The 12,847-nt window shown below is 44.8% G+C and overlaps 1 protein-coding gene across 2 annotated transcripts in view; it reads right to left on the bottom strand.

The window, feature by feature from the left end:
- Positions 1–12,847, bottom strand: part of daglb (diacylglycerol lipase, beta) — a 35,075-nt gene that overhangs the window by 21,823 nt on the left and 405 nt on the right. Inside the window, exons 2-6 of one of the 2 annotated variants that reach the window (XM_072456291.1) lie at positions 10,381–10,532; positions 5,832–6,006; positions 3,753–4,020; positions 3,101–3,223; positions 2,905–3,029 (exon numbers count right to left, since the gene is read on the bottom strand). In XM_072456291.1, coding sequence (XP_072312392.1) covers positions 2,905–3,029; positions 3,101–3,223; positions 3,753–4,020; positions 5,832–6,006; positions 10,381–10,532 — 843 coding nt within the window. Of the gene's footprint in view, positions 1–2,904; positions 3,033–3,100; positions 3,224–3,752; positions 4,021–5,831; positions 6,007–10,380; positions 10,533–12,847 lie in introns of both variants that reach the window. The other variant, XM_072456290.1, reaches the window with a different exon arrangement.

The following is a 12,847-nucleotide window of genomic DNA, read 5'->3' as shown; positions in this document are numbered from 1 at the left end:
CTGACACTTGTGTTCATTTGCACTGGATTGGCCATGTCCAATGTGTCTCCGTCTGTCAAGTTCTTTTTTAATTCAACACAATAAGGGCGCCATCTTTATCAAGTCGAAAGCGCAGAGTCGGAAGGCCGGCGGCCCGCGAGGGCCGTTGGATGCCGCTTGCGGCTTTAATTAGGCCCGAGCCCCAGCAGGGCGGAGGGCCTATTGCTCCCGCAACTGTCTTACCAACTGTCTTACCAAACATGCGGGCGCAGCCCGCATGTTTGGTGCCCCGTCGCCCCTGGCAAGTACAGTGAACTAGCCCATGCCGAAGGCATGGATCATGCATACTTACTCCTGCTATGACAGAAATAGTCAACAATTAGTGAATGGGCGTAGCCCATTCACTAATTGTTGACAACAGCAGCGCGAAGCGCTGCATTCCTCCAAAAACCCTCCTGGCATCGTCCCGTACGCGAGAATCCATGCCGCAGGCATGGGCCATGCTTGTATCTGCTCAAATCAATGGAAGTCTATGGGGAGTGGGCGGGGCATCTCGACGGAATAGGGACTGACGAGCGCGTAAGCGCTCGTAATGATGATTCCACCCCATGGCGGCATCGGGAAGGCTTAGAGCTTTCAAACGATGTATAATTTGTTGTTATAGTGAAAACGGCTATATTGTTTTTGCTAAAAATATTATTATTATTATTATTATTATTATTTTTCTTGTTCTTCTTCAGCGCTTTGAACTCTAATTTGACCCCCTGAACATGCTCAAAAACTCACCAAACTTTGCCCAAAATTCAAAATCGGCGAAAAATTTTGTTTTTTCTGGGCCATTTTTTTTTCCGTTAAAAAATGGCGCGACAGCGCCACCGACAAAAGTCAAAATACATTGCGCCTATGGGAGACGCCCCGAGGTCAACTTTGTCGTAAAGCTACGAAATTCGGGACACGCATTCCTCTCGTGAGGACAAAAAAAAAAAATCATTGTGGCCACGCCCCCAGACTTACCCTATGGCTGCCATCTTCCTTTGAAAATGAAAACACGCTGTGTTAGCCATTTTGTTCACGTCAAACTTTGACGAACTCCTCCTAGGGCGTTTTGCCCACCGACTTCAAAATCGGCGTACGTCCTCTGGACAAGTGGGGCATCTAAAGTTATTCAATTTTTTGAGATACCTTTTACGGTCTGTGTGCGGCGCAGCCGCAAAGTTGGACAACTTATTTTGGAATATTGCAGATCTAAAAATTGCTCCCATTTGATCAAAAAGAGTCCGATTAGGACCAAATTTGAATCAGTTCTTAAACTTTCTAGTTTGGACCAGTTTATGATGACAAAATTGAAATGGGCGCGATAGCGCCCCCTACAGAGTGACCTTTAAATTAACATTGAAGGTCAAAAATTAGTTTTACCAAAATTGTCTAAACTTCACCCAAAATTCTATTTTGCCGTCCCGATCACAAAAGCCAATCACAAAAATGCCTTATTTTTTACGGCGTAGTCGTAGCGATGACAGAAACCTTCCATGTTATCCCTATGGGAAAACCACCAAATCTCTCAAATTACCACATTTTTATGTTTTACACTTTAACGAAGTCCTCCTAGTGCGTTTTGCCCACCAACCTCAAAATCGGTGTACGTCCTCTAGACAAGTGGTGCATCTAAAGTTATCCAAATTTTAAGGATAACTTTTACGGTCTCTGTGCGACGGAGCCGCAAACGTTTCCCAGAATTCTGACTATTTGGCCTTCAGAGTGGCCTATAAACAATAGAGTTTTTCCAAATGACATGACATTTTGCACTAAATTCTAATTTGCCATCCTGATCATACAAGTATGAGAGCCAAAGTCATATTTTGTACGGCGTAACCGTAGCGTTGACAGAAACATCCCATGTTATCCTTATGGGAAAATCGTAGAATCGCTCAAATCACCACATTTTTACACTTCACACTTTAACAAACTCCTCCTAGGGCGATTGTCCGATCAAGTTCATATTTGGGGAAAATCATCTACACAAGCGGGGCATCAAAACTTATCCATATTTTGATTCTAAGTGCTACGGTCTCTGTGTGGCGGACCCGCAAATATATGTCAGAAATGGGAAAACAGCGAAATCTCCAAAATGACCACATTTTCACGCTTCACACTTTCACCAACTCCTCCTAGGCCGATTGCCCGATCAAGCTCATATTTGGGGAAATCATCTACACAAATGGGGCATCAAAAGTTATCCATATTTTGATTTTAAGTGCTACGGTCTCTGTGCCGTGGAGCTGCAAATATACTGTCACAAATGGGAAAAACGCCAAATCCTTGAAATGTTCACATTTATGCTTCACACTTTAATGAACTCCTCTGTGGGCAATAGCTCGATCAAGCTCATATTTGGGAAAAATAATCTACACAAGCGGAGCATCAAAAGTTATCCATATTTTTATTCCAAGTGTCACGGTCTCTGTGCGCTGGAGCTGCACATTTGACCGACATTTGTGTTCATTTGCACTGGTTAAGCACAGGATTGTACATGTCCAATGTGTCGCTGTCTTAGTTCTTAGACAATTGCGTTAGCGCCATCTCTGTAAAATGCAGAGAGCAGAGTCGGAAGGCCGGCGGCCCGCGAGGGCCGTTGGATGCCGCTTGCGGCTTTAATTATTCCTATTTTCCTCTTTAAATGTCAAAGGAAAACCATGACATTTTCATTTGAACAGAGTGAGACTTGTTACTGAGGGCCCCTGAGGTCCTTAGCAGGGGCCCCTGAGGTCCTGAGCAGGGGACCCTGAGGTCCTGAGCAGGGGCCCCTGTCGGCTCTGTCCTGTACATACTGCCTGAGCCTGATGTGGTGTTGAGCCTTAATTTGGTCATGTTCTAGTTTGGCTTGTGGCAGAGTGTGGCCCTTGACCCTTGACCCTTGACCCTTACCAGTCTTTGGTGAGTTTGCAGGGGCCGGTCAGGGGGTTGGAGTAGATGTACATGGGCCATCCGTACGCCGCTGCTGCAAACTGCATACAGTGAGTGGCCCTCTCCAGCTCGGCCTCCAAGTCCTCCTCCTCAAAGACAACAACCACAGTGAGAAACTGACCAGAGGCACAGGTCAAGCACGAGCAGAGGCACTGACCAGGGGGGAGGAGGGGCTGTGGGTTGCTATGACGTCTGGGTCTCTGCTCTGCTCCTTTTTGTCCTGCTCCTGGTGCAGCAGAGCTAAACCGGCCGCGATGTCACTGGGCACCAGGTCTGTGTCCTGGACACAAACACTCCACACGTCACTAACTGAACTATATTAGACATGTTACAAAACAGTGTCGCTTATTGATGACATCACAGAGGGATTGTGAACACGCCTCTACTTCCTGTCATTTTCAACTTCTGTTTTTCACTTCGACTGATGCAGATGATCATATTTCAGTTCCTTGACCTTCTCCCTTTGAGGAACTCGACTTTTCTCTTCTTTATTTCATGTATGTAAACACAAATATCATTTGATATAAAGATGATTTGTTTTGTAATTGTTTATTCTATCTAGATTATGCATTTGTATTGTGATTGTGATGTATTTTAACAAATGTAAAGCACTTTGTATTAGACTTTGGAGTGGGCCATATCGACAAAATGAGTAGATCTTTTTTTGGGGCGTTTCGTGATAACAATATTCAGACGATATTATATCAATCCAAGAGGAACGTTTTAAAACGATTAAAGCCATTTCACCATCTGCCAAATGAATGACAAAAGAGCACACTTTATTATGCTATAGAAGAAAAGGTTCTCACGCAGAAGAAGCCGCTGACGAGCTGGGCGATGCTGGAGAAGGCGGCTCTGTGGCTGTCGTCCTGGGGCAGGCAGCAGCACAGCAGTTTGAGGCGGTTCTCCCAAACCTTCACGGCCAGAGAGCGCGCCGTGGACAGGAACTGGCTGCGCTCGCTGCTCTCCAGGTCCCGCACCCCCAGAGGCTCCATGGAGGGCGGCCCGCGACGAGTGCTGCCCAGCGGGTCGAACACAAAGACCACGCCCAGGCCAGTGCACAGCAGGATGATCCAGCTGAGAGAGAGAGAGCGTGCTGGCATAAACCTCGTGTTTAAGGATAAAGAAAAAGGTTCAGTCGAGCTCAGAATGACACGTGTCCTTTGAAAGTCGGATTAAAAGTCCAAAATGCAATTAAATATATTTCTGTTCCAGATGATTTGGGCTCATTTTGCTCCACAAATCCAGGAGCAAAGCCAGTTCCACTCACAATAAACATGAATCACAAATATAATAAGTAGGGCTGTCAAGATGATGCAGTTAATCAATCCTCATGATTATTCATGTCTAAATATAATAGTAAGCACTAAAATATAATAATTGTGAGAAGCAAAACTTTCATTGTTGTTTGGTCATCAATCGTGAATAATCATACAATTATGTTTCAGCTCACAATATTCATAACACTCACATTTGATATTGTGTCATAATATTTATATATATGTGTTTTAATAACTACAGTTTGACTTCAATGATGAACATGTGTTTTGACTTTACTTTAAAGTGACGTACGACAGGTTTCTACTATTTTCAAGTTATGACTTTATCTGGTGTATTTATACCTGTCGTACATAAACTATAGTTTTACACCGATCCAGCAGGAATTGACATCACACCAGGGACAGGAAGTGACATCACACCAGGGACAGGAAGTGACATCACACCAGGGACAGGAAGTGACATCACACCAGGGACAGGAAGTGACGTCACACCAGGGACAGGAAGTGACATCAGACCAGGGACAGGAAGTGACATCACACCAGGGACAGGAAGTGACGTCACACCAGGGACAGGAAGTGACGTCACACCAGGGACAGGAAGTGACGTCACACCAGGGACAGGAAGTGACGTCACACCAGGGACAGGAAGTGACGTCACACCAGGGACAGGAAGTGACGTCACACCAGGGACAGGAAGTGACGTCACACCAGGGACAGGAAGTGACATTACACCAGGGACAGGAAGTGACGTCACACCAGGGACAGGAAGTGACGTCACACCAGGGACAGGAAGTGACGTCACACCAGGGACAGGAAGTGACGTCACACCAGGGACAGGAAGTGACGTCACACCAGGGACAGGAAGTGACGTCACACCAGGGACAGGAAGTGACGTCACACCAGGGACAGGAAGTGACGTCACACCAGGGACAGGAAGTGACGTCACACCAGGGACAGGAAGTGACGTCACACCAGGGACAGGAAGTGACGTTACACCAGGGACAGGAAGTGACGTCACACCAGGGACAGGAAGTGACATCAGACCAGGGACAGAAAGTGACATCACACCAGGGACAGAAAGTGACAGGGACACCAGGGACAGGAAGTGACGTCACACCAGGGACAGGAAGTGACGTCACACCAGGGACAGGAAGTGACGTCACACCAGGGACAGGAAGTGACGTTACACCAGGGACAGGAAGTGACGTCACACCAGGGACAGGAAGTGACATCAGACCAGGGACAGAAAGTGACATCACACCAGGGACAGAAAGTGACAGGGACACCAGGGACACTCATTCAGTCAAACTTTATGCAGAATTTATACAAACAAACAACTTTTTTGACTTTATGACATTAGATGAGTTTTGGCCCAGTGTTTGCTGGGTAATTTCCTAGTGTGATGTCATCAATTACAACCAGGAAGTGACATTACAAACCTAAAAAAAAATATATTTTGTGATAATTTTTTGGTAATTTTTAAAACTCAAAATATATTGATCCCATCTGCATTTTAGTTGAGTGAGCCGTGCAGCCTGTAGGGGGCGTTAGAGCGTGGACCGTGGAACAATTGACTGTATTATGTATGGTTTGTGCTCGATAACTCACCTGGCGACGACGGCAGCAATGACGGCGCCCACAGTGGCAGGGTCGCACCCTTTGCTGTCGTCTGACACCCACACGGCCCCCAGACACGCCCAGCCCAGCTCCGGCAGGTACAGCAGCGCTCGCAGGTACACCAGAGCTGCCATGGAGCGCCGCGGCCCGGGGTTTGTCATCGTGCCTGACCAAAGGGCAAAGTTCATCTGTGACGTGAAGGTTGTTCTGCCCATTCTCAAGGTTTTAGTTGTTACAAGGGTTGTACATTAGCCTACACCGCCCTCTTGTGTTCGCCCAGTGCTATTGTTTGTCTAAAAATCCAAGATGGCCGCACGCCATGCCGAGTTTGTCATGTGTTGAGCTCGTGTTTCCCACATACGTGTTGTTGCTTTGGACAATATTTGTCTGTAAGTATTGTGATGTAAAAGTTTGTTATTGATTTTGGGTGATTTCTGCTTTGTTTTGAGCAGGTTTGAACCTCAATTAATGTGTTAGCCTAGCATTTCATTTGCCTGTCAGCAGCTAATGACATATTTTGTATTCCAGTTTTACGGTTGGTCTAAGAGGACAACAGCTGTTTGCTGTTCTTCAATAAATGAACAAAACACCAAGACGTTGTTTATTGGAGCGCCGTCATGTGGCAGTCCAGCCTTGTAAAGAGAGTCACTTGGGGCGAGGACAGCACAAAGGTGATGATGTCATGTTTGTATCTGAAACTCGCCCAGAGCCATGAAGAATATCAGTTACTGTTTATTGATGATTATTGCAGGAGAGAAGCTGTTGGTATTGGATTTAATCTTTTATCATATATAATATATATATATATATAATATATATATATATATATATATATATATATATATATATATATATATATATATATATATATATAATGATTAAACTTGACACTCATCCGGACTCTTTATCTTGATCTATTTCTGTTACATTTTCCATTCATTTCTCGTTCAAAAAATTAGAACTGGAACTATTTTTTGTGACTCATTCGTGTGGATCTTGTGTTATATTTTAGTTTTGAGTCGAGTAAGTGATGTGTGTGTAGATGTGTGTGTAGATGTGTGTGTAGATGTGTGTGTAGATGTGTGTGTAGATGTGTGTGTAGTGATGTGTGTGTAGATGTGTGTGTAGATGTGTGTGTAGATGTGTGTGTAGATGTGTGTGTAGATGTGTGTGTAGATGTGTGTGTAGATGTGTGTGTAGTGATGTGTGTGTAGATGTGTGTGTAGATGTGTGTGTAGATGTGTGTGTAGATGTGTGTGTAGATGTGTGTGTAGATGTGTGTGTAGATGTGTGTGTAGATGTGTGTGTAGATGTGTGTGTAGATGTGTGTGTAGTGATGTGTGTGTAGATGTGTGTGTAGATGTGTGTGTAGATGTGTGTGTAGATGTGTGTGTAGATGTGTGTGTAGATGTGTGTGTAGTGATGTGTGTGTAGATGTGTGTGTAGATGTGTGTGTAGATGTGTGTGTAGATGTGTGTGTAGATGTGTGTGTAGTGATGTGTGTGTAGATGTGTGTGTAGTGATGTGTGTGTAGTGATGTGTGTGTAGATGTGTGTGTAGTGATGTGTGTGTAGATGTGTGTGTAGTGATGTGTGTAGTGATGTGTGTGTAGATGTGTGTGTAGATGTGTGTGTAGATGTGTGTAGTGATGTGTGTGTAGATGTGTGTGTAGATGTGTGTGTAGTGATGTGTGTGTAGATGTGTGTGTAGATGTGTGTGTAGTGATGTGTGTGTAGATGTGTGTGTAGTGATGTGTGTGTAGATGTGTGTGTAGATGTGTGTGTAGATGTGTGTGTAGATGTGTGTGTAGATGTGTGTGTAGATGTGTGTGTGTAGATGTGTGTGTAGATGTGTGTGTAGATGTGTGTGTAGTGATGTGTGTGTAGATGTGTGTGTAGATGTGTGTGTAGATGTGTGTGTAGTGATGTGTGTGTAGTGATGTGTGTGTAGTGATGTGTGTGTAGATGTGTGTGTAGTGATGTGTGTGTAGATGTGTGTGTAGATGTGTGTGTAGATGTGTGTGTAGATGTGTGTAGTGATGTGTGTGTAGATGTGTGTGTAGATGTGTGTGTAGTGATGTGTGTGTAGATGTGTGTGTAGATGTGTGTGTAGATGTGTGTGTAGATGTGTGTGTAGATGTGTGTGTAGATGTGTGTGTAGTGATGTGTGTGTAGATGTGTGTGTAGATGTGTGTGTAGATGTGTGTGTAGATGTGTGTGTAGATGTGTGTAGTGATGTGTGTGTAGATGTGTGTGTAGATGTGTGTGTAGTGATGTGTGTGTAGATGTGTGTGTAGATGTGTGTGTAGATGTGTGTAGTGATGTGTGTAGTGATGTGTGTGTAGATGTGTGTGTAGATGTGTGTGTAGATGTGTGTGTAGTGATGTGTGTGTAGATGTGTGTGTAGATGTGTATGTAGATGTGTGTGTAGATGTGTGTGTAGTGATGTGTGTGTAGATGTGTGTGTAGATGTGTATGTAGATGTGTGTGTAGATGTGTGTGTAGTGATGTGTGTGTAGATGTGTGTGTAGTGATGTGTGTGTAGATGTGTGTGTAGATGTGTGTGTAGATGTGTGTGTAGATGTGTGTGTAGATGTGTGTGTAGATGTGTGTGTAGATGTGTGTGTAGTGATGTGTGTGTAGTGATGTGTGTGTAGATGTGTGTGTAGATGTGTGTGTAGATGTGTGTGTAGATGTGTGTGTAGATGTGTGTGTAGATGTGTGTGTAGATGTGTGTGTAGTGATGTGTGTGTAGATGTGTGTGTAGTGATGTGTGTGTAGATGTGTGTGTAGATGTGTGTGTAGATGTGTGTGTAGATGTGTGTGTAGTGATGTGTGTGTAGATGTGTGTGTAGATGTGTGTGTAGATGTGTGTGTAGATGTGTGTGTAGTGATGTGTGTGTAGATGTGTGTGTAGTGATGTGTGTGTAGATGTGTGTGTAGTGATGTGTGTGTAGATGTGTGTGTAGATGTGTGTGTAGATGTGTGTGTAGATGTGTGTGTAGATGTGTGTAGTGATGTGTGTGTAGATGTGTGTGTAGATGTGTGTGTAGTGATGTGTGTGTAGATGTGTGTGTAGATGTGTGTGTAGATGTGTGTGTAGGTGTGTGTAGGTGTGTGTAGAGATGTGTGTGTAGTGATGTGTGTGTAGATGTGTGTGTAGATGTGTGTGTAGATGTGTGTGTAGATGTGTGTGTAGATGTGTGTGTAGATGTGTGTAGTGATGTGTGTGTAGTGATGTGTGTGTAGATGTGTGTGTAGTGATGTGTGTGTAGATGTGTGTGTAGATGGTGTGTAGTGTGTGTGTGTGTGAGTTGTGTGTGTAGTGTGTGTGTGATGTGTGTGTAGATGTGTGTGTAGATGTGTGTGTAGATGTGTGTGTGATGTGTGTGTGATGTGTGTGGTGATGTGTGTGTAGATGTGTGTGATGTGTGTGTAGGATGGTGTGTTGTGGTGTTGTGATGTGTGTGTTGATGTGTGGTGATGTGTGTGTGTGATGTGTGTGTAGAGTGTGTGTAGTGATGTGTGTGTAGATGTGTGTGTAGATGTGTGTGTAGTGATGTGTGTGTAGATGTGTGTGTTGTGATGTGTGTGTAGATGTGTGTGGTAGTGATGTGTGTGTAGATGTGGTGTGTGATGTGTGTGTAGATGTGTGTGTAGTGATGTGTGTGTTGTGTGTGTGATGGTGTGTGTAGTGTGTGTGTGTAGTGAGATGTGTGTTGTGATGTGTGTGTAGATGTGTGTGTAGATGTGTGTGTGATGTGTGTGTTGATGTGTGTAGTGATGTGTGTGTAGATGTGTGTGTAGATGTGTGTGTAGATGTGTGTAGTGATGTGTGTGTAGTGATGTGTGTTGTAGATGTGTGTGTAGATGTGTGTGTAGATGTGTGTGTGTGATGTGTGTGTGATGTGTGTAGGAATGTGTGTGTAGTGTGGGTGTGTGTAGTGTGTGTGTGTGTGTGTGTGATGTGTGTGTGATGTGTGTGTGTGATGTGTGTGTAGATGTGTGTGTGATGTGTGTGTAGTGTGTGTGAGTGATGTGTGTTGTGATGTGTGTGTAGTGATGTGTGTGTAGATGTGTGTGTGATGTGGGTGTTGATGTGTGTTGTAGATGTGTGTGTAGTGATGTGTTGTGTGAGATGTGTTGTGTGATTGTGTGTGTGTGAGTGTAGATGTGTGTGTAGATGTGTGTGTAGTGATGTGTGTGTAGATGTGTGTGTAGTGATGTGGGTGTAGATGTGTGTGTAGTGATGTGTGTGTAGATGTGTGTGTAGATGTGTGTGTAGATGTGTGTAGTGATGTGTGTGTAGATGTGTGTGTAGATGTGTGTGTAGATGTGTGTGTAGATGTGTGTGTAGTGATGTGTGTGTAGATGTGTGTGTAGTGATGTGTGTGTAGATGTGTGTGTAGTGATGTGTGTGTAGATGTGTGTGTAGTGATGTGTGTGTAGATGTGTGTGTAGATGTGTGTGTAGTGATGTGTGTGTAGATGTGTGTGTAGATGTGTGTGTAGATGTGTGTAGTGATGTGTGTGTAGTTTTACCTTGTGCACTGACGTAAACAATGGCCCCTAATGAGCAGATGATGAAACCCAAAATGACCAACAATCCAACCAGGAAACTGTGGAGAGCTCCGCCTCCGCCGCAGGCAAAGCGCCCCTTGTGGTAAGAGTAGAGAATGAGCGTCCCGATCCACCTGCAGCACAAACAAAACCATCTCACAGCAAGAGTTATGACTCGGTTTTACAACAGTCTTGGTACAGTTTGTGAAGAAAACTGAAAAGTAAAAGTAGAAAAATGACCGTAAGTAGCGCTTCTGAAATGAAATGACACGACGACACAATTTTCTGATCGTTTTAACAACTATTCAACAAATAAATGTTGTATTATTAGTTGGAAAATTAAAACTATTGTGTAATGTAAAAACAGATTAGTCCTTGTTTACGTTATGGTTGCTAGGTAACAGTTATGTCCAAACAGGAAGTACAATGATAATCAGGATGGGTACATATGGGCAGTGTTTTGTGGGTAAATGTGGGCCGTGTCTGTGGGTAAATGTGGGCAGTGTTTTTGGGTAAATGTGGGCTGTGTTTGTGGGTAAATGTGGGCAATGTTTGTGGGTAAATGTGGGCAGTGTTTGTGGGTAAATGTGGGCAGTGTTTGTGGGTAAATGTGGGCAGTGTTTGTGGGTAAATGTGGGCAGTGTTTGTGGGTACATGTGGGCAGTGTTTGTGGGTAAATGTGGGCAGTGTTTGTGGGTAAATGTGGGCAGTGTTTGTGGGTAAATGTGGGCAGTGTTTTTGGGTAAATGTGGGCAGTGTTTGTGGGTAAATGTGGGCAGTGTTTGTGGCTAAATGTAGGCAGTGTTTTTGGGTAAATGTGGGCAGTGTTTGTGGGTAAATGTGGGCAGTGTTTGTGGGTAAATGTGGGCAGTGTTTGTGGGTACATGTGGGCAGTGTTTGTGGGTAAATGTGGGCAGTGTTTGTGGGTAAATGTGGGCAGTGTTTGTGGGTAAATGTGGGCCGTGTCTGTGGGTAAATGTGGGCAGTGTTTTTGGGTAAATGTGGGCAGTGTTTGTGGGTAAATGTGGGCAGTGTTTGTGGCTAAATGTAGGCAGTGTTTTTGGGTGAATGTGGGCAGTGTTTGTGGGTAAATGTGGGCCGTGTCTGTGGGTAAATGTGGGCAGTGTTTTTGGGTAAATGTGGGCAGTGTTTTTGGGTAAATGTGGGCAGTGTTTGTGGGTAAATGTGGACAGTGTTTTTGGGTAAATGTGGGCAGTGTTTGTGGGTAAATGTGGGCAGTGTTTGTGGGTAAATGTGGGCAGTGTTTGTGGGTAAATGTGGGCAGTGTTTGTGGGTAAATGTGGGCAGTGTTTGTGGGTAAATGTGGGCCGTGTCTGTGGGTAAATGTGGGCAGTGTTTGCGGGTAAATGTGGGCAGTGTTTGTGGGTAAATGTGGGCAGTGTTTGTGGGTAAATGTGGGCCGTGTCTGTGGGTAAATGTGGGCAGTGTTTGCGGGTAAATGTGGGCAGTGTTTGTGGGTAAATGTGGGCAGTGTTTGTGGGTAAATGTGGGCCGTGTCTGTGGGTAAATGTGGGCCGTGTCTGTGGGTAAATGTGGGCAGTGTTTGCGGGTAAATGTGGGCAGTGTTTGCGGGTAAATGTGGGCAGTGTTTGTGGGTAAATGTGGGCCGTGTCTGTGGGTAAATGTGGGCAGTGTCTGTGGGTAAATGTGGGCAGTGTTTGTGGGTAAATGTGGGCAGTGTTTGTGGGTAAATGTGGGCAGTGTTTGTGGGTAAATGTGGGCAATGTTTGTGGGTAAATGTGGGCAATGTTTGTGGGTAAATGTGGGCAGTGTTTGTGGGTAAATGTGGGCAGTGTTTGTGGGTAAATGTGGGCAGTGTTTTTGGGTAAATGTGGGCAGTGTTTGTGGGTAAATGTGGGCAGTGTTTGTGGGTAAATGTGGGCAGTGTTTGTGGGTAAATGTGGGCAGTGTTTGTGGGTAAATGTGGGCAGTGTTTTTGGGGTAAATGTGGGCAGTGTCTGTGGGTAAATGTGGGCAGTGTTTGCGGGTGAATGTGGGCAGTGTTTGTGGGTAAATGTGGGCAGTGTTTGTGGGTAAATGTGGGCAGTGTTTGTGGGTAAATGTGGGCAGTGTTTTTGGGTAAATGTGGGCAGTGTTTGTGGGTAAATGTGGGCAGTGTTTGTGGGTAAATGTGGGCAGTGTTTGTGGGTAAATGTGGGCCGTGTCTGTGGGTAAATGTGGGCAGTGTTTGCGGGTAAATGTGGGCAGTGTTTGCGGGTAAATGTGGGCCGTGTCTGTGGGTAAATGTGGGCAGTGTTTGCGGGTAAATGTGGGCAGTGTTTGCGGGTAAATGTGGGCAGTGTTTGTGGGTAAATGTGGGCAGTGTTTGTGGGTAAATGTGGGCAGTGTCTGTGGGTAAATGTGGGCAGTGTTTGTGGGTAAATGTGGGCAGTGTTTGTGGGTAAATGTGGGCAGTGTTTTTGGGTAA

The sequence above is a fragment of the Eucyclogobius newberryi genome, unplaced genomic scaffold (genome assembly GCF_026437365.1).
Source record: "Eucyclogobius newberryi isolate DKJ021-1_F unplaced genomic scaffold, fEucNew1.0.hap1 SCAF_20, whole genome shotgun sequence".
Taxonomy (NCBI): domain Eukaryota; kingdom Metazoa; phylum Chordata; class Actinopteri; order Gobiiformes; family Gobiidae; genus Eucyclogobius; species Eucyclogobius newberryi.
This window is presented reverse-complemented; position numbering and strand designations above follow the sequence as displayed.